Source organism: Rosa chinensis, chromosome 1 (genome assembly GCF_002994745.2).
Source record: "Rosa chinensis cultivar Old Blush chromosome 1, RchiOBHm-V2, whole genome shotgun sequence".
NCBI classification, from domain to species: Eukaryota; Viridiplantae; Streptophyta; class Magnoliopsida; order Rosales; family Rosaceae; genus Rosa; species Rosa chinensis.
In genome coordinates, this window is record NC_037088.1 from 39,581,779 (window position 1) to 39,604,690 (window position 22,912).

At 39.4% G+C, this 22,912-nt stretch overlaps 2 protein-coding genes across 3 annotated transcripts; one reads left to right on the top strand and one right to left on the bottom strand.

Moving 5' to 3' along the window:
- Nucleotides 1-4,276: 4,276 nt before the first annotated feature.
- Nucleotides 4,277-10,046, top strand: LOC112187018 (disease resistance protein RUN1-like). Of its 2 annotated transcripts, none has more exons than XM_024325632.2 (7): nucleotides 4,277-4,867; nucleotides 5,475-6,570; nucleotides 6,656-6,961; nucleotides 7,506-8,363; nucleotides 8,461-9,205; nucleotides 9,396-9,602; nucleotides 9,727-10,046. In XM_024325632.2, the coding sequence occupies exons 1-7, from the start codon at nucleotides 4,353-4,355 to the stop codon at nucleotides 9,918-9,920; spliced, it is 3,921 nt and encodes a 1,306-aa protein (XP_024181400.1). In that variant the 5' UTR covers nucleotides 4,277-4,352; the 3' UTR covers nucleotides 9,921-10,046. The 2 variants fall into 2 exon arrangements, with proteins under 2 accessions (XP_024181400.1, XP_040370701.1); XM_040514767.1 differs by having other exon boundaries at nucleotides 9,730-10,046.
- A 680-nt stretch (nucleotides 10,047-10,726) lies between these two features.
- On the bottom strand, nucleotides 10,727-15,746 carry LOC112196637 (protein AATF). The gene is made up of 14 exons (XM_024337043.2): nucleotides 15,573-15,746; nucleotides 15,309-15,411; nucleotides 15,040-15,215; nucleotides 14,724-14,796; nucleotides 14,411-14,485; nucleotides 14,216-14,326; nucleotides 14,058-14,103; nucleotides 13,374-13,467; nucleotides 12,713-12,815; nucleotides 12,520-12,615; nucleotides 12,358-12,390; nucleotides 11,587-11,704; nucleotides 11,169-11,253; nucleotides 10,727-11,047 (listed from the first exon to the last, which is right to left on the bottom strand). The coding sequence occupies exons 2-14, from the start codon at nucleotides 15,396-15,398 to the stop codon at nucleotides 10,921-10,923; spliced, it is 1,227 nt and encodes a 408-aa protein (XP_024192811.1). The 5' UTR covers nucleotides 15,399-15,411; nucleotides 15,573-15,746; the 3' UTR covers nucleotides 10,727-10,920.
- Between the last annotated feature and the right edge of the window lie 7,166 nt (nucleotides 15,747-22,912).

A 22,912-nucleotide genomic window follows, 5' to 3' on the forward strand; every position in this document is an offset into this window, starting at 1 on the left:
TGTTTATATTTGATGGTTTGCAATGTTTATATATGGTATTTAAATGGATCAAATACACAATTTAATTCAGGAATGGGATTTTTCAAATAATTAGACAACATGACAGATATAATGATAAATGCATGTTGTCTGAATGGCCAAAAATGGGGACAAATCACAGTGCAATCATTTATATCACACATCGGTTTTTAACAAATCACTGTCTTCTAATCTACACTCACACAACAAAGCAATTAAACTTTGTTGTCGCAAATTTAATTAGACAACAGATATAGTCAAAGAACTGAAGTTTGAATATCAGTCAGACAACACACAAAATAAAAGTCCGTTGTCTAAGAAGCTCAACATACAACAGTTTCAAAACTAGCACTGTTGTCTGAAGGCAGCGTCGCAACTGTGTGGCATCTGTCAAGCCACCTACCGAGCCATCACACAACAGTTATAACACATACCCGTTGTCTGTGTATTTCTCAGACAACTGTGTTCCACCGTTGTCTGATTTTTCATCAGACAACGGCTCGCTCTACAACGGTGGCACTCCAAATCACACCACAGTTTTGGCCCGTCGTCTGATAAGGTTTTTGGCATAGTGTCGTATGAACACGAGATACAGGTTAGGTTCCTAGATTATGGGTAATATTCCCTTTGAAGTGAGGTGGTTCTCAACATTGGTTACCCAACTATAGTAATCCAAGTCTGTTGAGTCAAGCATGAGAAAGTCGAGTCTAGGTTCATTCGACATCTTGAAAATAAGAAGAGAAGATATATTAGTTTCGGAGCTAAACTTTCACGAAAACTAAAATAATAAGATTTCCGAGCTATGCTACCAAGAAATCAATTTCCAAGAATATTTGGATTAGACCAAACAATGATGTTTTAATATGATCACAATTTGATGCTTGCGGACGCTCTTAGTCTGAATATGATGAACACTCTTAGTTCATTGATTACGAACGCTATTAGTTCGTTTATTATGAACACTCTTAGTTCACTGATTATGAACGCTCTTAGTTCGTTTAGCGTGAATCCGACAATTCCGCTTATAAATACTCGAAACCATGTTCATATATTTCAAAATCCTGCAGCAAATAAAAGAAAGGGTTAAATACTTTTTACTCCCTGAACTTTTACCCAAAAAACACTTCAATTCCTGTCCTTCTAATTTCACACATTTACTCCTTGTACTCTCAATTTTGGACCAATAGGTCCACTCCGTCACTCTCCATCCAAAAATTAATTCCGTTAAATCGCTGACGTGGCAATATTTCTGCGTAGAAATGTCTATTATACCCTCACTCATTTTTATTTTTTTTAGTTTTCTCTTCTTCTTCCAGCTCTCCTCATTCCAGCTTCCATTTCTATTCAACGATCTTCTTCTGATTCATCATTCTTCTTTCTTGTTCGCTTCTTCTTCTTTTGATTTTTCTTTCTTCTTCGTAATTGTCTTTTCTTTAGAATTTCTCCTTCATTCTTCTTTTTTGTTCGTAGTTCCCTTTTTTTTTTTTTTTTGAAAACTTCATCTTCTTTTGGTCATTTGTGCTGACCTATTGGATTCTTCACAAACCAAACTTTTCAAGGGTCAAGAAAACAAAAAGTATACCAGCCGAGCAATTAAACACCACATTCTGCAAACCCAACGCACAACAAGCCAATGCACACAAATCCCACACCTTCGTTTCCAAAACTGAGCACAAGAACATCAACTAGTGTGAAAAATCCCAAATTCTGCAAACCCAGATATGGAAAATCCCATTATTTGTCAATTAAGCTTAAAATCCCAGATTCTGCAAACCCAAATGATTAGTTCATCTCCAAACCCAGATTCTCCATTGATCTAATCATGAAAATCAAAATCAAAGCAAAACCCATGAATGGAAACCCACAAATTCAAGAACTTTGGAGATCAAAAACTCAATCTCAGTCCCTTTCCATCCTCTTCATTATTAACAAACAAAAAAAAATCAAAAATAAACTCACACCTATACCCAATACCATTATAGAACAAGATGGCAGTAGGCACAACCGTTTGGTAGCCGAAATTCAGCAACGGGGAGAGAGATGAGCAGGACAACGGTGCCAGACTTAAAGAACGAGAGGTCGCGGTTGGTCTCGATGCGATTGATCTTCTTGGTCTTGGTCTCGCCTGTGAGATTGTCTGAGTATTTGAAGTTTGAGAGGAAAGAAGGGGTCACCATTGGAAGAAGGTGAAAGGAAATTTGATCTGAAAAACTTGGAACGAGTTTGATCTAATGAAGAAGATGAGAAAAAAAAAAAATTAAATAAAAATGTGTGAGGGTATAATAGACATTTCTATGCAGAAATATAGCCATGTCCGCGATTTAATGGAATTTCTGGATGGAGAGTAACGAAATAGACCTATTGGTCCAAAATTGAGAGTACAAGGAGTAAACGTGTGAAATTAGAAGGACAAGGACTGAAGTGTTTTTTGGGTAAAAGTTCAGGGAGTAAACAATATTTAACCCTAAAAAGAATTTAAAATACAAGAAATCAGCAACTTTAATCACAAAAACTTACGTGATGGTTCGGGGCTTGAGAACACGAGTATGTTGGAGCAGGAGTGTTAGGGCAACAATTAGCAGCAGCAACAGCACTAATCGGCAGCAGCAGCAGCAGGCTTGCGGCAGGGACGTTGGTAGGCATCAGCGGGCAACAGCAGGCGCGACAGGGATGCTCACAGGCAGCAGCAGGGGTGGCAGGGACGCTCGCAGGCAGCAGCGGGTAGCAACAGGCTAGCAGGCAGCAGCAGGCACGCAGGAGGCTAGCACGGGCTGTAGGCTATAGAGCGGGGAGCGGTGGCAATGTGGGCTGCAGGGGCGAGTGCGGATGTGCAGGCAGGGTAGGCGAGCTGGGCAGGGCTGGTGCTCGGGCTGCAGTGGGAGTAGGGCTGTGGGGCAGTGGATGTGCTTTAGGGGCAGCGTGGGCTAGGCACAGGGCTACGGGGAGCAGCAGTTGTGCGGTGGGGAGGCTGTAGGGGGCTGCGGTGCTTGCGGCAGCAGGCTGCAAGTAGGGTTTTCGCAGTTTTGGTGAGGGAAGCTTTTTTTAGGGTTTTGTTTTTTTTTTTTTTTTTTTTATGCTAGGGTTAGAGCGTCGTGCTGATAACGTGAAGGAATTGCAGGGAGAATTGTGTTGTATTATTAATGATAGGAGCCTTTTATATAGGGAGTTACATAGTACATGAAAGGTAATAGAATCCAAACATAACTAGGAAATCTAGAACCTTCTCATATTACAACTCTACGACTAAAATCCTAGTTTAAAGAGGCACGCATGATGTCGACATCCTTCAACATATCTGAAACGTTTGGTTGGAGCGAGTGAGGCGGTAATGGGGTATGATATATTGTTTAATAATAATGCTTTAGTAATGAAGATAAGAAAAAGTTGGAACTCTTGGCAAAGGAATTAATTTTTCTAAATAATTGGATTCTTGCATACTCGATCGCATAGAAATATTTCCGACCGCTGTCTTGTCTTTCTGTGTATGTCCAAGGCACCTCCAACAAGTATTCTGTCTTTTGGTCGTTGTACCAATTACCAAACCTGCTACGCGCTGTTGTCAACAAAAGAATAATCAAAAGATTAATCTTCCCTAAAAGGAAGAAGGAAATCTAGTAATGGGGAGAGGTTACTCCTCATAGTCCAAGATACAAACAAAGAAAACATATCCCTTTCTTTTCTTATTCTTTTTTTTTTTTTTTTCTGAGAAGAAAACATTCATTTCAACTTCTATTCAAAAGGTTTAGGCACGTAGACGTCTCCAGTCGCTTGAGCATATATAGCTAGAGGGAAGAAAACTAAACACTAACCTCTAAAAACCTCGATGTTAAATAAACGGAGTGAAATAGAAAAGGCCCGTTCGACCCCATCGATCACACTTCAAATGATGCAGGATGCCATCGCCGTCAAGGTGACACCGTTCGACGAAAGATGAAAAGAAGACCTAGCTTAGGGTGAAGCACGTGGGGTGACTATGTTGTTTATAAAGAACAACCTCCTTCCTGCCCAGACCAAAGAAAACATGATATATATCATCATTATTATATATATGTTACCTCAAAATAATGGTGAACGATTCTAGAGGAGCCAATGGTACCTTACCTAGCTCACTGTTACCGCCGGTCATTGTTGACTACAATAAAGGGTTCTTTATGCTAAAATTCTTTTCGAGACGTATTCTTAGATTATCTTTTCATAATATATTGGGCCATTCTTCAGCTGCGCGCTTTCTATATACACAATACGTAGACACCCACCCACTTAGACCCTTAATAATTTCCACAGCACTGTAGCTCACTCAGAGCTCATCAGTAAACCAAAACAAGGTGTTAGCGATGGCCGATGTTAGAGCAGCTCATCACAAAACTTCATCTTCCAATACTGCATCTCCTTTTCCCAGTAGGTATCATGTGTTCTTGAGTTTCAGGGGCCAAGACACTCGCAAGACTTTTACCGATCACCTCTATACAGCCTTTAAGGACCAAGGCTTTCGCACATTCCTAGATGACGATGAACTCGAGAGAGGGGAAGATATTAACCCGGGACTTGAGAAAGCCATTCAACAGTCGCGAAGTTCTGTCATTGTGTTCTCAAAAGATTACGCGTCTTCCAGGTGGTGCCTTAACGAGCTGTTGATGATCCTTGAACGCAAGAGGACCTCAGATCATGTAGTTTTACCAGTCTTCTACAACGTGGAACCATCCCAAGTGAGGAAGCAGACGGGAAGTTTTGGGGAGGCATTTGCCAGACACCAAAAGACTCAATCGTTGGACAAGGTGAAAGAATGGAAGGACGCACTTACGAAAGTTGCAGATCTTGGAGGGATGGTCTTACAGAACCAAGATGACGGGTAATTAATTATTTTCATTTTCAGATACAAGTCTTTTTTTCATTTAATTTTTTTGTCAGAAACTTAAATTTTCTTTTGTTTTTGTATGGAGCTCTACATCAAAAACATTCCATTAATGAAATATGTAAATTCATTGGAAAATCAAAAATATGCATGTTGGATGAAATGGTTCTATCAGATCTGGGAATTTCCTTTTTTTTTATTTTTATAAATAATAAGGTCCAATGGCTAGTGCACACCCTCAAACCATGATTAATGAAACCACAAAATACTTGAAGTGGGGGAGGGAGATGGTGTCTATACCCTAGATTATAAAACACAGCAAAAATGTTTTATAATGAGATAGTAACATGAGTCTCAACTAAAAATATGTATTCTAACCAACATCAATCAGCGAAGAGTGCTATCTGGCTACTTCATCTGCTTTTCTTTTTAGATTTAGTTGTCTTAAATAATTTGACTAAACGAGTGGTGCTCTTCATACTTTCATAATTCAACCCCCTTGTTTGAACCATGATATGTTCCATTACACTTCTTAGTTTGATTATACTACTTCATGACTTGTTTGACTAATCTTTAATTTCATTTGCATATTCTAATTTTCTAGGTATGAGTCAAAGTTTATTAAAACAATTGTTAAAGAGATAGGTGACAAGCTTAGTCGTACACCACTAAGTGTTGGCTTCAACCTGATTGGAATCCATTCTCGAGCCTACGAAATTAATCAATGGATACAAGATGGATCAAATGGTATCGGTATACATGTAATTTTTGGGATGTCTGGAATAGGGAAGACAACAGTTGCAAAACATGTCTATAATGCAAACTTCAGAAGATTCGAAGGAAGTAGTTTCATCGAAAATATTAGAGAAACCTCAGAACAAACCAATGGCCTAGTTAAAATACAAAAACAACTCCTTAATGATATTTTGAATGGAAGAGAAGTGAAACTACGAAATGCTAGCGAGGGGAAAATTAAGATTGAGGATGCCATAAGCTGTAAAAGAGTTCTTCTTGTTCTTGATGACGTGGATCATATGGACCAATTTGATGCAGTACTTGCGATGCAAGATCGATTTTATCCAGGAAGTAAAATCATCATAACAACTAGCCGTGCAACGCTACTAAAGGCTCAGGGAGTTAGTGGGGTGCATTATGTTCAAGCTTTGGATGATAGTGAATCATTGAAGCTCTTTAGTTGGCATGCTTTTCGACAAGATCATCCTATTGAAGGTTACATGGAACATACTAAAAAGTTTGTACGCCACAGCGGGGGGCTTCCATTAGCTCTTCAAGTTTTGGGTTCTTCTCTATTCAGAGAAAATATAGATGTTTGGGAAAGTGCATTAAGAAAGTTGGAAGCAATTCCGAATAGTGAAATCATGCATAAACTCAGAATTAGTTACGATGCAGTAGATAAACATGATCAGGAAGTGTTCCTCCACATTGCTTGTTTCTTTATTGGAAATGATAAAGATTACACTGTTGGAATACTAGATGAATGTGACTTGCACACAACTATTGGCATTATAAATCTCATTGATAGATGCTTAGTAGCAATTGACGGCAATAACAAGGTAGTGATGCATGACGTGGTTCGTGATATGGGAAGAGGAATTGTTCGCTTAGCAGCAGAGGAGCCCCGGAAACGTAGTAGATTATGGCATCACAAGGACTCTATGAGAGTATTGAGAGAAAAGAATGTAAGCAACATTTATTCACTCTGTTTATGTGTATTTTTTATTCCTTCTTTTTATGCAACTTATATCTCCCCCCCTTTTTAACTAGGGTACCAAAAGAATTGAAGGTTTTGAATTAAACTTGCAAAGGCACCTTGGAGTTACTACCCCTTCAACTATCCCGAACAATTTTGTCGTCGAAACCAGTGCATTTGCAAGGATGCACAAACTAAAACTGCTCCGGCTCAGTCATGTACATCTCACTGGATGCTATGAAGAATTTCCTACAGAATTGAGAATGTTGTGTTGGATTGCATTTCCTTTGGATTCTATACCTATTAATTTTCATTTGGAGAACCTAGTTGTTCTGGAAATGCAGTATAGCAGCTTGAGACAAATCTTGAATGGAACAAAGGTATATGTAACCATATACTCTACTCTTTGGCCATTTTTCCTTTTTCTTTTCTCTGTCTGTTAGGGTTTAATTAATGAAAAACATAAACAAGATAATACTGAATGAAAGTTCTCTGTATACTGAATTCCAAACTTTAATAGTTACATGTGTAAGGATTTATACTAGTGATTGAGGCCTTGATTAAGGAAGCCCTAAAGAACCATGCCTATTGTGACACCTATATTGGTTTGTCCATCAGATTTTGGCTGTTTATCATGCATGCTCAATAATCTTGGTCTGCAATCACAAGTTGCACATGTCCATTATCTCTGCAACTCTTATCTTTGAATGATTCTTTTGAATTGATTCCTCTTACTGAGGTGGTGTGCTTTTCCATTTCATGATCTGATGATGCCGGTGATGACTATGATGTTGAATGCTGATGTAGAATTCTACAGCTGCTATTATTAATTATAGTAATGAATGCTAGGTAATTAGATAATTAAATATTTTTTGCCCCCAGTGTTTGTACTTGCTTTACCTTACTTTTCTTTCTTCTTTACAGTGTTTTCCATCCATGAAGATCCTTGATCTCAGCCATTCTCATGACCTTATTGCAGCTGTTGACTTCTCTCTATGTCTGAATCTAGAGAAACTGATACTTCTAGAGTGTGAAGGCTTGATTGATGTCCATGAATCCATTGGAAAGCTAGGCAGACTTGTTTATTTGAATATGAAAGATTGCAAAAGTCTTAGGAGACTCCCAAAGACCATTGGTACGCTAAAGCGACTTGACACACTTATTCTATCTGGTTGTTTAAATCTTAACAACTCTTCAATTGAGATGATTAGGGGCATGGAGTCTCTGAAAGTGCTTGAATTGGATAGAATTCCAATAAGTCAATTATTCACTCTCTGTGGGGAGGTCAAATTAGAGAGTTACTTACCATTCTCTTTACTATCTTTAAGTCTCAAGGGGTGCAATCTTTCTGATGATTCTTTTCCTGTGGATTTTGGTAGCCTATCCTTACTGAGAAGTTTAGATCTAAGTGATAATCCAATTTGTGGCCTACCAAATTGCGTCAAGGGACTGACAATGCTAGATGAACTCTCTTTTTCCAACTGTTTGAGCCTCAAATCCCTTTTAGGGCTACCAAAAGTAAATTTTATGTTGAGTTTGGGTGATTGCAAAGCATTGGTAAAAATAACATATCAGTCAAGGTTTGGCACACCATACCAATGGGATAAGAACCACAGCCTAGTTGACTGGGAATACAAATATAAGTTAGAACCCATTGGAAGAGTTGATGTAGAAATACTTAACCTTTTGGGCTTGAGAAACTTGGACTTCGAAATCATGCCAACCATTCGGATATGTAAACCATTTCAAGGTTATGAAATATTTCATCATGGTGGAATCCAGGTGCGTTTCTATCCTTCCCTTTCTCGCTTCTCATGATCATATGTAAGAGACACTAAGAGTTGACTAGAAGTATTAATATTTTGCATATATGACATAGGGACTGCATGAGTATGATTGTACAAACTCTTACTTCAAAGGAAATGCAAGAAAGATAGATATGTTCAGCACATTTCTTCCTGGGAATGTGGTTCCAGGCCATTTCACCCATAAAAGTAAAGAACCCTCCTCAATATCATTTATAGTGCCTTTGCCTTCACTTCCCGGTCTTAGAATTCGAGGCTTTAACATCTTCATTGTCTATGCAATTTCTGATGATGTCGATGACAAAAATTATTACTGGCCTAGTAATGAACGTGACAAGGGTGCAGTATCTATTAAAGTCGAAAATGAGAGCAACGATGACAACTGGGATTATAGTCCAGTATTCCATGCTATTCCAGGGAAGGGAGAAGACATGACATGGTTAAGCCATTGGAATATGAAAAATCAAGTCAAAGGTGGGGATCAAATGGCTGTTTCATTCCAGGTACAATTTAGTACATTTTTGTTTCTGGTAAAAGAGTGGGGAATCCAGGTTGTACAGGAGAAGCAAGAGGATAAGACGTATACCGACCTCAACAGTACCACCAATGCTAATTGTAATCCGTGTGCCACTGGCGGAGATATGTCAAGCTCTGATGAGCCATTGCCAGGACCATACTTGCTCTCCTATGAACCTCATGCAGTGGAAGCAGATAATTGTAATCCCTGTGGCACTGATGGAGATATGTCAAGCTCTGATGAACCATTGCCAGGACCATACTTGCTCTCCTATGAACCTCATACAGTGGAAGCAGATAAAGGTGTGTTGTTTGTTACTGCGCACATCTGATTTACTTCAACTATTTTTTTCATGCAAGGTGTTAAAAGCTGCATCATAGATTAAACATATCTATATGGACATATGGATTCACTTCGATAGATTAAAAAAATGTTGCCTCTAAATTTAAGGTGGCATGGGGATCATTTCCTGTTGTTTTTGTGTTTTTTTAGATAAAAAAGGAGATGAAGAAGAGGCAGAGGGTGATCTTTTTCCTGCATCAGCAATGAGGACTGGCAGCAACAGCCGCGAGCGGGGTTTCAGAAAGTGGAAGGTGCTTATCATTGCCGCTGTCATCCTTGCTGCTGCCATCAGTGCCGCTCATCATTTTGAGGACCCTGATCTCGACACAAATCTATCTAAAACTGTCACTAATCCAGGTGTGTTAGACAACAAAGCATTTAAGTATACTCCAATGAAATTGCTCCATGAAACATGTACATCCATATCGATTCTCTTCCTCTAATTTTCTTTATTTATATGCTTTTAATTACGACAATGAAGAAGAAGAGGATGAAGATCAAACACTTGGAGCAGCAGCTAGCACTGATGGCAGTAACAACGGCACGCAGGGACTCAGAATGCGGAAGATGCTCATCATTGCCGCTGTCTTCTTTATTCTCTCTTTATCTGTTCACTGGCTCTTCTCTTTCTCCGGTAGAGAGAGATCCATGTCGTCCATTTTGGTACCTACATGAATGTATTGTACGTGTTCAAAATATCTTGTGGGTACCTTCTAGCTCTCTCAGCTCCTTTTGAGTTATGTACAAGTAATCTCTGGTAGTGAGATCTTTGGATATCAATATACCTTATAATTTTGTTCATTCACTCACTCATAAAATTTATTCCTTGATAACAGTAGGGGAAGAAAACCAGAATCTGGTGCTCTCACTAAAAATTAATGCGAAGCTACATGCTAGATCACATTTGATATTTCCCCTTTGACCCCCAAGATTTAGAGTACCTTTGGTGTTTCATGAAACAAACTAAAATAGATATGTCTTAAACAAGATCGGAACTGAAAATTTGAACTACGCTCAAGACAAAATAGTTTTCTAGATGCTAGAGACGCTTTAGTACGATGAAGAACTTCATTAATAAACGAAGAATACAATAAGAATGATTACAAGAGTTTTCCAACATCCCCCAACAAGAGTCAGAAAGAAAACGGTTCCCACTTGGACTTTACACTCAAAATTCATACTGACATACTGATGGAACCAAATAGACCCGACTTCAAACAAAGAAAAAGTTGACTTAATTTCAAGGTGCGAAGTTAATATTAAGTTCATCTAATGACAGATTATATATATAACATTCTCTTCCAACTTAAAAACCCAACTAACAATAAATTTTCTTTTCCTTTAGAAACTCGCTAAATCTATAGCCCAGATGATGAACCCATGATTTAATTTGATTCCATCATAACCTGCAGTACTTATTTCCAATCCTGATTTAAGGCCTTTCATAAATATAGGTTGGCATTGTCCAAAAAGTAAAAAGCTTAGCAATGCACCAGGAACTTCCTCTTTTCTTGTTATGTATGTTTCCAAAAAAAAAACAAGGCTGACATTGCAAAATTTTTGTAGATTACAGAACATATGAGCTTAAATATGATATCAAATCAGTTAAATAACAAGATGTAAGAGCCTTGGGTGTAAGGACTATAAAGCTTGCTCAGCCATGCATGGGTTACCACTACCGCACTACAGAAGCTGGTTTTGAGTTCTTCATTCCGAACAAACAAGTGAGGTCAGGGAACATAGGAGGAAGAACCCTAGGCTCTGGAGCCATGAAATTTACAATCTTCTCATGAACATTATACCTGCCAAAGCACAATAGCAGCAATCTTCAATAGTCTGGCCTAATATGCTCAGTGAATAATACAAAATTCCACAACAAAACTGCAGCACTTTCCCACATGAAACGCAAAAATCTACATTTACCTTATCTTACGACTCTTTGAGGCTCGCCTATCAACAATCTTCCTCTTCTTAGACTGCATCTTTTTCAGTGAATAAAAGGCCGTCTCTGTTGATTACAAATAGTAAAGATCAATATCATTGAATATTATGCTGAAAAGAATGATTAGTAATTAAATATTTGGAGCTACTATGCTATCGTGCTCCACTTTGGAAAGTTATAAGAACTTGAAACCAAGAGGCAGTAACCGAATAGCCCACTGTAGTAGAAACAATTCAGTGAAACAGCCGGATAACATTAATCTCGACACTGACTTCCCCTTGTCACTGACTTTAAAGTTGGTTAGAGGATTGCAAATTGGTGGACAGCTATATCCATCGACTCTTCATATCTAAAGCAGCAATTTAAAGAGCATAATTATATATGCTACAAAGATATTACCAGAAGATGTTGGGTCAATTGTCTCAAAAAATTCTTTTAGTAATTGCTGGTAAAACTCCGAGTCATCCAAAAGTTCAGGGTCACCATCAGCTTGCTCAGCAGCATCAGATTGGGATTCCTGTCAGATTCAAGGAATACAATTACCCAATTTGTGTCAATAGGCACACAACTTTGCATAATATCTAAATTTACTTCCCTGTCACCAAATTGTAGCTAAAAAAACAAAAAATTATGTGAACTTGATATACATTTTCTTAAGGGTCCTTTCTTAAGACAATTGACCTAAAGAGAAAAATAACGTCAAACGTTTATCTAATGACTTGTTTTAAATACAATATTATTAGAATTCTCACAGGTTCCACACTTCCGCATCAAAGTGGCAAATGATTAAACTGAAACATACTAGATAGAATTGAATCTGATGACGTTGACCCATGATGGGTATAAAACTAACAGCCCTCATGCAAAGAGGGCACGATTCATCACTATATAGTGGTGAAAGAAAAAAATCAACATCGGGACCATCCAAAAACAAACACTATAACTGACCCAAAAATTAGTCAAATATTATTTTTATAAGACTTCGGGTAAAGATATATCAGTTTTATAATCTGGCTCCATCCCAAACAATAGATTTGCAACTTGCTTGCAAATCAAAATAACACAAGGGAATATAAGGGTCATTATTTGCGATGTGATTCACATAAAGGATGGGTCTTGAAAGTAGGACATAGTTGAATTAAGTGAATTATGTGCAGTAGAGTAAATTACCTCTCCCTTTGGAGTATCCTCCCCCTTAAGAACCTGCCAATATGTCAGGTATCAGTAGATGTACATAATTAAGAGAAGTTATCTCGTTAAATGAAGTATGAAGTGCAAGTCTGTCATCGAGAATTCACTATTTACAATTTAAAGGAAGATTTAACATCTTACAGTCCCAAATACACCAACTGCCGATCGCCTCATCTGCATCTGTTTAACCATTCTGCTTGGATCTCTCATATAGGCAGCAACTTGTTGGCTAATACTCTGCAATTGGAAAAGGAAATGAATGCCATCAAACATTTGGCAAAGCATGGTCACAAGTCACTTATAAGCATGGCATGAGTCAATCATAGGGTCCAACCTGATTAAAAGCTTGTAGTCGGCCCTTAATAGAAGCAGCACCTGTGTTGACCTGTGCCCTCGTTTGCCATTTGTCAATTTCTTTGTTTCTGAAAGTAGCTATTCTATAAAATGCAACAGAAAGGTCTTAGTTAGCTCAAGTCAGAATTAGAAGATTTTAAATGCAAATGATAAAAGAAGTTTTTGAGCATGAACAAATAACTTTTTGATAGAACAGCACTGATTCAAATTTTTTACAACAATAAAGATATAGATAGGCATTATGTTCGACTGCTGGCTCGTTTTGAAAGCTTACAAATCTACTTTTTAGTACTGTAATTGGAATTGTTAAGAAAATCAACCAATTTTAATTGCAAGAGGACTATTCTCTCGTTCCATCTGTTACAGTTACAGGAAACTTCATAGTATAATACTATAAATAGATGGTGTATTAACCATAAAGAATAATGGTGTATACTGGGGAACTGAAAAGCAACAATAGTAATTAAGAATCAGATTTGAGAACAAAACTGAGAAACTTCAACACAAAACTGAGAACAAAAGTTCATTTTACTGCTTTAGATGGATCAGATTTGAGAGTATTTGACAAAGAATCAAAACTCAAAATATCAACAACTGTAGTTAAAGTTCAAGGGAGCAAATTTAGAATATGAATTGAGTACCTTGAAAGCCAGTTAGAAATCCTTGACCAATCCTCATCACCATCAACACCAATGTTCTTAGATGGTTCTGAATGCTTAGATCGTCCAGAGTTACCTTTAGAATGGGAAACACATTAGGGCAAGCAATACATGTACATATGCAGTATGAAATTAATGAAAAACTCAAAATAGTAACTAGGACTATCAATTAAACCGAGCTAACCCAAAAACCAAGTTTGACTTGACTTTCAAGCTAGTCTTTATAACAATTCGAGCTAGCAGGATTTCTGGGTTGACATTTTAGTCCAACCAGCAGATATTAGTATTTGGTTAAACCAGGGTTTAGCCTACAGCGTAACTGGCCAAGGTTTAGGTTTGAAACTCATGTTTACGTGATCCTTAAAATTTCAAGCCAAGCTCAGACAAAGCCTGAAACCAAACCACACCCCCTTTCAAAAAAAAACAAAAAAACAAAAAAAAAAAACAAAAACAAAACAAAACAAAATCCATTCTGCTTGATTGACACTCTCAGTAGTTAGCAATCAAATAATATGACCAATAATAGTCCACATTATAGTGAATAACCTTGCAGAGAACGCTCTCGAATTATGGGAACTCTCAAATAAAGGGTAGGAAAACTTTTATGGCAAAGATCAATCTGAATAACAAAGTAATGTAATATAATAGTTTCTCGTCTATACATACCAGTTGTTGCATCTTGTGTGATAGATGGGCTCTTTTCAACCAAAGCCTGTAACAAGAAGCTTAGGATGATGAGACAAGTGTGGTACAGACATATGAAAATATTAAACAAATTATGAAAATGTATAAAAACTTATGATATTACTACAGGCTAACTATACCTCTTGCAGTTCCAGAAGAGAATTCAAAGTTTTCTTTGATGATGTAACTAGATCGGAATATGCTGCATTCACATCCTCATGTGATCCACAGAACAGAGACCTAACTGGCTCCTGCAGACAACAATTAGGTATGACCGTATGACCATAATGCAGAGAGCTAGAAGAATATGAAAAAATTAGCCTGCTACAACAAACCTGTGGTAATCTATTTGAACTTGAGAACGCTTTCTGAAGCAAGAATCTGAACTCAAGAGTTTTGTCCCAGATAGCCTTCAGAAAAAAAAAAAAAAAAAAAAAAAAAAAAGCAAGATTTTATTAAAATCAAAATGAACAACAAGCAGGTAATAATTTGCTCCAATGAGAACTAAAATGGCATCCAACAGTTAACAATCTAAAAGCCATTTGCCAAATACTTTAAACAATGAGCAATAATTTTTCTGGTTACATCAATGAACGATTGTGTCTATGTGTCACAAATATTATGAACCATTTTCTACAAACAACACACCTTTTGGTTCTTCAGTGCTTGACCTTTGAGAAGATCTTCACCCTTGTGATGCTTTAGATTCTTGAGAATATCTCTGAACAAAAAGAATCCAACAAAAATGAATGAAAATGAAGAAGATCAACTCCATATATCAGCCCAGATATATGTACTTTCCATTTTGTTTATCGACAACTGACATATTCACATGTCTTCTCCTTGTAGTTTGAGACAAAACACCAATGCAATTAACCACTACCATATTAGCTCACAAATTGCAACAGAATCTACATCTCAATCCTAAAGCAAAAAGAAAAGACTGGTGAAGCATATATCTTACTGCTCTTCGTGACGAATATCCATGTATTGTTTCTCAAGTTCTTCCATCTCAGCATCTTTATTACCATTTTCTTCTTCCCCCTCTTCTTCATCCTCTTCTTCTCCGCTACCGGATTCTTCTTCATTACCAGATTTTTCATCCTCCTCGTCCTCAAATTCATCCTCCTCTTCCTCCATCTACAATACAAACTATCAATTAACAACATACCCACCAAAATAAAATCAAATGATTACGAAAACCCGAAAATAATCTACAGAAATTAAACTAACATTTAGCTCATGGCTATCCAAATCACCACCGTCCTCAAAATCACTGTCACTTTCAGGCGCCTTTCTCGACCGCTTTGAAGGCTTTCCCATTACTTCTGAACCCCTGCAACTTCAAACACTAGGTTACAGACGCAATCGATTCCTATAAAATTGGGTATCTACACAATTAGTGCCCTAAAGCATTTAGCTTCACGCATACAACTTCACTTTTGGAAGATTAAAGGAGTTCAGGAATTTCTGAACTCCGAAAATAATTGAGCTTACCTTGTGTCTTGTTCAGAAACCAAAACAGGTGATTGCCCAGGCAAAACAATAGAAGAGTGAGGCTTTGAAGGTGAAAGACGGCTAGAGAGTTGAGAGGTCAGAGAAGCAAGTGCGTGGGGTTTTGAGGGTTTAACCGCGACTCGTGTAGCGGCTCTGCTACCTGTGATTCTGTTTTTTTTTTTTTTTTTTTTTTTCCCTCTTCTTCTGGCACTACCCGTTTGTTTGGGCTTTTGACTAGGAGGGCCTGCTGGCTGCTATATGGGTTTTCCCTTTTGGGCCTTTGTGCTTCTGCCTGGTTAAGGAAAAGTGGGACAGCTTCATGTTAAAGGAATAGAGTAATAGACACTCTCATTTTCTCCAATATCTTTATGTCTCTTGTCTTGCCTCTGTTCATTCTACAACATAAATCATTATATGAAGAGAGTTTTGGCTCTTTTAATCCTAGTTATTATGGCTTTGGGTTCTAGCAATGGCATAAGGTATCGATCTCAAATCTATGTGGAGTTCTCCTTTTTGTACATATAGGTCTGGCAATTCAACCCATGACCCGTTAACCGTTCATTAACCGCCAGCTAAAAACTCATTTATTTCCGCCCGATAACTTAACGTATTAATGGGCTGCCAACCCGTTAGTTAACGGGAGGAAACGGGCTGCCCGACTGAACCCATCGAGCCCGGTTAGAAGAGGAAAAAAAAAAAAAAATATATATATATATATATATATATGTGTGTTCAAGGAAAACCTAATTTGTGTTTAGCCCAAACTCTAGGTTACTTAGGTAATAGGATTTAATTAGAAGGATCTAGAATCCTAATCAATGTAGAATTACTTTCCTTGTATGATTGAGATTCTATGCATTGTAATCCTCTATATAAAGAGGCCCCTATTATCAATGAGAACACACAGCAAATTCCTCCCAAATTCAGTTTCTCTAAAACACGTTATCAGCACGAGCCCTAACCCTGAAACAAATAGCCAAACCCTGATTTAAGAAGCTAAAAACCTTGAATCCGAATACAAATCTTTGAAGCCTTTTCTGCCTCCACCTCACAGCTTAAAGGAATCGATCTCAGGAGTCCAGAACTGGCAGCCCCACCCCAAGAACCGGCCGGAAACTTACCGAACCGGCCACCGGAAGCTCCATACAACTCGCAGCAAATATTCCACCGGTTCACCATCTTCCGGACCTTCAAATTTCACCAAATTTTGATACCAGAAGCCCATTGATATGAAGTTTCAGGAACCGGAAGAAAAATTGCAAAAACTGGCCTAAAAAAGCGTGAACCGGCCACTTGAGCTGCTGCATCTTGAACCGGCAGAAAAGAAAAGAAAAGAAAAGAAAAAGAGAAAGCAAAAGAAGCCCAGAAGGACAGAAGCCCAAGCCCAAGCCCACTGACGCAGACCCCACGGCCACGTCAGCACCCTGACCCACTGCCACGTCATCACAGGGACCCACTGCCACGTCAGCAACAGGGACCCACTGCCACGTCAGCAGTGGTCGACGGTCAACGGTCAACAGTCGACGGTCAACATTCCGGTCAACACTTTTCCGGCCAACTTCCGACCACTTTTCCGGCTAACTTCCAGGCACTTTTCCGGCGACTTTCCTGCCAGCTATAGTAACTCACTGCTACAGTACTTCCGGCGCTACAGTAACTTCCGACGACGATTTTTTCCGACCATCTTTTTAAGGTACTTTTTCTAAAAGTTCCCGTTTTTGAAGTTTTATTTCAATTTCTTCTTCTTTTCTCGGGGACTTCCAACATCCCTTCTTCTACTCCCCTTTCTTCTTCATAGGGGAGACCAATAGCCGAACTGTAGGGGTTCGTGCTCACTCCAAGCTTGGAGCTTGTAGAGTCCTCCAAACTTAGAGTTTGTTGAGAAGAAAACGATCGACCACATACATCGTTGTTTCGATCTAATCCAAAAACCCCTCTTGGAATCGGATTTTCTTAGAAGCGACTACGCTCAGAAAATCTCTAATTTCTTGGAAGCAACTACGCTAAGAAATTTAATAGTTTTTCGTGGTAGCCCTTTCGCTCCGAAACTAACCCTAATCTTGTGTTGTTTTTCAGAATGAGTAACCTGAACAAGTTGAACTTCGTTCCACTAGAAACAACTGGCGCAGGATACCATAGGTGGGTCCGAGATGTGCGCCAACATCTTAAGGCTGATGGACTTCTGGGAGCCATCCAAGAGCCTGGTCAGAACGTGCTCTCCATTGAGCAAGCTACTGCTTTCGAAGCAAAACAAGCTAAAGCCATAATTCTCATGACAAGGCACATGAATGACGCGCTCCAAAATGAATACCTCAATGAGGAAGACCCAAGAAAGCTATGGGTAGAACTTGAGCAGCGATTTGGCAACGTTCGTGACTCCCTGCTTCCTGATTTAGAAGTGCGATGGCATAGCCTCCGCTTTTGTGATTTCAAGTCTGTGCTTGATTATAACTCGGAAGCTCTTCGTATCAAGTCTCTGATGGAGTTTTGTGGCCAAGCCATAACTGATACGATGTTGATCAAGAAGACTCTCTCTACCTTCCCCGTCTCTGCACTGATGATTTCAAAGAATTATCGGATTGATGTAAATGCAGGACGTATCACAAGGTTTCATGAGCTCATTGGCGCCATGAACGTAGCTGAAAAGCACGACAATATCCTTGTGAAGAACTATAATGCTAGACCCGTGGGAACTAAGCCTATTCCGGAGTCTAACTATAGTCGCGCCCCTAATGGAGGACGTAAGGAGCGAAACCCTAAGGATAGGGACAATTCTGGACATTCTGGTCCATATGTTCGCCCTAAAGAGGAAGGAAATCGCCAAGAGAGGCGTGCACGGAACCGTGGAGGTCAACGTGTGAAGAGAGAGAGAGGCGGAGCCTCCGACCATGGTGGTAACGCCACCAAGAGGATAGGTCATCCAAATCGCGCCCCAATGGCGCCTCGATCAAGGGAGCCTGACCATAATGATGTTTGTTTTAGATGTGGATCAACTGAACATTGGGCCAAATCATGTACTGCACCCCAGAATGTTGCAAACGCATACAAGACGTATCGTGAAGCAAGGGAAGCGAATTACATGGCACAAGAAGATCAAGATGGCGATCTAGATCTAAGGGTGGAAGACTACAAGGATCAAGACCCAGAAACTGGCGATTTTGATTAAGTCTTTTTATTTTCCAAGAGTTGTAGGCGATTGCCATATTACTTTTTATTGGATTAGATTTTCTTTGATCATAGAAACAATGATGTATTCCGTTGGCTTATGAATAAAATTTCAAGTTCTTTTCATTATGACTCAATTTTGATTCTGAGCATATGACTTTGTGACTACGATGGCTGGGCCATCAGTATTAATTCAAGGACATGGAATAGCCCAAGTTCCACTTGCCAAATGGCACCTTGATTACAGTTGTCACAGAAACTCTCTACGCTCTTGGGGCAAATAGTATCCTATGAATAGCCAACGAATTCCATGCGAAAATGCATGTAGAGAACGGAAATGAGTTCCTTTGCATTACCTCTAATGATTGCGAACAAAGACGCATCTTAGAGAAGTTTATGTGTCGCTCTAGTGGACTTTATGTCACTATTCGAGCTATTAAATCCAATAAAGTTATGAGAGAAGATCTCTTGGACTTAGACACATATTGGCTTTGTGACGACATGATAAGTCATCCTGGTCATGATATGATTATCCGTCTACAAAAAGACTTCACACGGACATCTTTTACTAAGCCTGTTCCTTAGGGAAATTAGGACTGAGACCGTCCTATGCAAAGGATATGACATTACTCATTATGTTCTTCCAAAGAATCCGTAGGGATTTTGTGGATTGATTCAACCAACTTGCGGACGCTTAAATATTTCATGATGTTGGTTGACACGCAAACACACTGGTCACGTGTTGTGCCATTGTCCACTTGTAATGCTGCATATGCTACACTCCTAGCACATATCATACAACAACGGGCTCACTCCCCAAATCATCCTATTCAGTCAATTGGATTTGACTATGCTAGTGAGTTTACATCGAAAGACTTTCGATGGATATTGCAATGGGTTTGATGTTGGACATCATATTCCCATGAGCACACCCAAATGGTCTCGCGGAAACGACTACGATGGTAGTCCGAACATTGGTAATGCGCACCAATCTTCTTCCATCCGCTTGGGGTGATGCAATATCGCATGCAGCTATGCTAATTCGTCTACGACCTAATGCCACTCAATGTACCTCTGCGTTACAGCTAGTGACTGGGTACACGTCTTTTGTACTTACGCACATTTGAGTGAGCCATTTTTGTGCCAATTGCGCCGCCACAGCGCCCTATGATGGGTCCTTACAGACGAATGGGCAACTACGTTGGATTTGGGACTCCAACAATCGTCCGCCTCTTAATGCCCTTGCAAGGCGATCTCCTTACCGCTAGATTTGCGGGTTGTCACTTTGATGAGACAGTCTTCCCGTCGTTAGGGGGAGATAAGAACACGGATGTTCAGCAGGAACGACAGGGATTGTCGTGGCCTGTCCCCACTATGTCTCATCCCGATCCCTGTCAAAGTGACGAGATCAAACAAATATGCTGCAAACATGCCTGCAAGGAAGGACGTCCCTACGAGAGGACGTAGCGCCACCCTACACGGAGGTAGGCAAGGCGCCAACGCCAAAGAGAGTGGCACTCTGGCGTTACAGGCCATGGCCCCAGCTAGGATGCGTGGGAGGCACGTGGGTTCGAAGGATACTTTGGCACATTCCAATCCTTTGATCATCAAGACTCAAAATCCGTCTCATGAGTATCTTCCGAGTTATGGTTATCGTTGGGGGACGCCTCAACGTTAGAACCTATTCCTGAGAATATAGAGCTCTATGAAACTTACACTAGTGTACATGAGATGTCGGATAGAAACTCCATCATAATTGGTGATGTAGTTGCGTATTTTGTTGCGCATGAGTTTGTTGAGTCAGATGATATCGAACCACGCTCCGTTGATGAATGAATGCCAACGTAGAGAGTTTTTGGCCTAAATGGAAAGATGCGATCCAGGTTAAGATAGATTCTCTAACGAAGAGGAAGGTTTTCGAGCTAGAGATGCCAACACCTCCTAACATAAAACCTGTTGACTAATGGGTCTTCGTTAGAAAACGTAGTGAGAAAAAGAGATGGTAATCTCACCTTATGGCGCAAGGCTTCTCACAAAACGCCCTGGAATTGACTACGATGAGACATATTCTCTCGTAGTGGATGTCACTGCACTCCACTACCTTGTCAGTTTGGTAGTTTCCGAATAACTGAACATGCAGCTTACAAATGTGGTCACTACGTATCTCTATAGGGATCTAGATACGGAATATACATGAAGGTTCATGGTGAACTTCATTTACTCAAGTCAAGTGGCTCTAGACCATGGAGCGCGTTTACAAAGAGGTTGAAACGCTCACTAAAGTGACTACTTGATTGGGAAGGGATATGCCCACGCGTTTCTATGACAAGTTTTAGATTCTATCGCGGTTCATGTTGGACATGATCTTCATTAGAAGCCCTTAAAGAGTTAAGGGAAACCGCTGAACACTTGAAATCCAATTTTGAGATGAAGGATTTTGGGAGAACACGATTATGGCTCGGTTTGGAACTTGAGCATCGTGTCGATAGATGCTTAGGCATTTTGACAAGGTCAAGCCTTCGAGCACCCCCATGATCTTCCGTAGTCTTGATCCTGAAAAGGATCATCTTCGTCGAAAGGATGATGACGAAGATGTGCTAGAGGCAAAAGTGTCTTACTTAGTACAATAGGCGCATTATTGTACTTATCTCAATGCACAAGACCGGACATCTCATATGTTGTGAACTTGTTAGCTAGATATAGCTCTGCGCCAACGCGACGCCATTGGATTGGTGTAAAAGATATCTTTCGATACTTGAGATGTATGAATGATATGGGCTTGTTCTATCCCTACAAAGAGATGATGGATTCGGACCCATCACACACCAGAAACGCCGCCAACGCTGGCCTGCGTTCTCTATCCCCATCCCAAAACGACATGTGTTTTGGAAGGTTTTGCTGATGTTGGGTATCTCTCTGACCCACACAATGGTCATTCCCAAACTGGTTAAGTGTTCACCATGGGAAAAGACCGTGATATCTTGGAGGTCTACAGAACAGACCGTAGTCGCTATATCTTCGAACAATGCAGAGATCATTGCTCTTCACGAAGTGGTTCGTGAATGCATATGGATTGGATCCATAATTACGCATGTTCGAACAATTGTGGTTTGAAGTCTACCACAGATGAGCCTACGAGCATTTAGGATAATGCTACTTGTTTTGAACAAATGAGGCAAGGCTACATCAATAGCAATAACACCAAGCATAATCAGCAACAACAGACACTCCTCGAGATCAAAGTGAACTAGGTTCGATCTGAGGACAGTGAGGCAGACTTGTTTACTAAGTCATTGCCCAATACCACGTTCGAGAAACATGTGGCAAGAATTGGCTTGCGGAAATTATCTAAACTCCCATGATCGTAGTCATCAGGGGGAGGTGCAGACATCAGGGGGAGATGTCTACATGTTTGTCTCGAATCGTGAAGGGTGTGTTGTGCTCTTTTTCCCCTTCGACCGAGGTTATTTTTGTCCCACTGGGTTTTTGTTACTCGGCAAGGTTTTTAACGAGGCAACGAGAGAAGCACCGCGTTTGGGCAACACAAGGGGGAGTGTTCAAGGAAAACCTAATTTGTGTTTAGCCCAAACTCTAGGTTACTTAGGTAATAGGATTTAATTAGAAGGATCTAGAATCCTAATCAATGTAGAATTACTTTCCTTGTATGATTGAGATTCTATGCATTGTAATCCTCTATATAAAGAGGCCCCTATTATCAATGAGAACACACAGCAAATTCCTCCCAAATTCAGTTTCTCTAAAACAATATATATATTTTTAGAATTGTGAGCCCAATATGTATTAACTTTTGATAGTTCGATTTAATGAAAATCAACAATGAAAAAGAGTTTTAATGGGTAATGGGTTGGAAGAGGGTTTTTAAAAAAATAAAAAAAATAAAATTTGTTTTGAAGGGTTTTAATAGATAATGGGTGTAAAAAAGAGTTTTAAAAAATGCAAAAATAATAATAATAATAAATTCATTTTTATGTTAGTTGGTCTTAACGGGTTTCAATGGCCAATTTATTGTTAACAGGTATTAATGGGTTTTAGTGGGTAATTGATTAGAAAAAATTTTAATTTTTTTAAAAAAAAAAAAAAAAAAAAAAACCTTAGCAGTCTTAACTGTTTCCAACGGGTAACCTGCGAACCCATCGGGCTCAACCCGTTATAAC

What these genes read in the sequence shown, in the direction of transcription:
- LOC112187018 (XM_024325632.2), top strand. Translation starts at nt 4,353, where the DNA reads ATGGCCGATGTTAGAGCAGCTCATCACAAAACTTCATCTTCCAATACT. An exon ending in TTCATCATGGTGGAATCCAG is followed by an intron (nt 8,364 to 8,460) that starts GTGCGTTTCTAT and finishes TATATGACATAG; the next exon opens with GGACTGCATGAGTATGATTG. An exon ending in TAAAACTGTCACTAATCCAG is followed by an intron (nt 9,603 to 9,726) that starts GTGTGTTAGACA and finishes ACGACAATGAAG; the next exon opens with AAGAAGAGGATGAAGATCAA.
- LOC112196637 (XM_024337043.2), bottom strand. Translation starts at nt 15,398, where the DNA reads ATGGGAAAGCCTTCAAAGCGGTCGAGAAAGGCGCCTGAAAGTGACAGT. An exon ending in GTTCAAATAGATTACCACAG is followed by an intron (nt 14,327 to 14,410) that starts GTTTGTTGTAGC and finishes TGTTGTCTGCAG; the next exon opens with GAGCCAGTTAGGTCTCTGTT. An exon ending in CACACAAGATGCAACAACTG is followed by an intron (nt 13,468 to 14,057) that starts GTATGTATAGAC and finishes CCCATTCTAAAG; the next exon opens with GTAACTCTGGACGATCTAAG.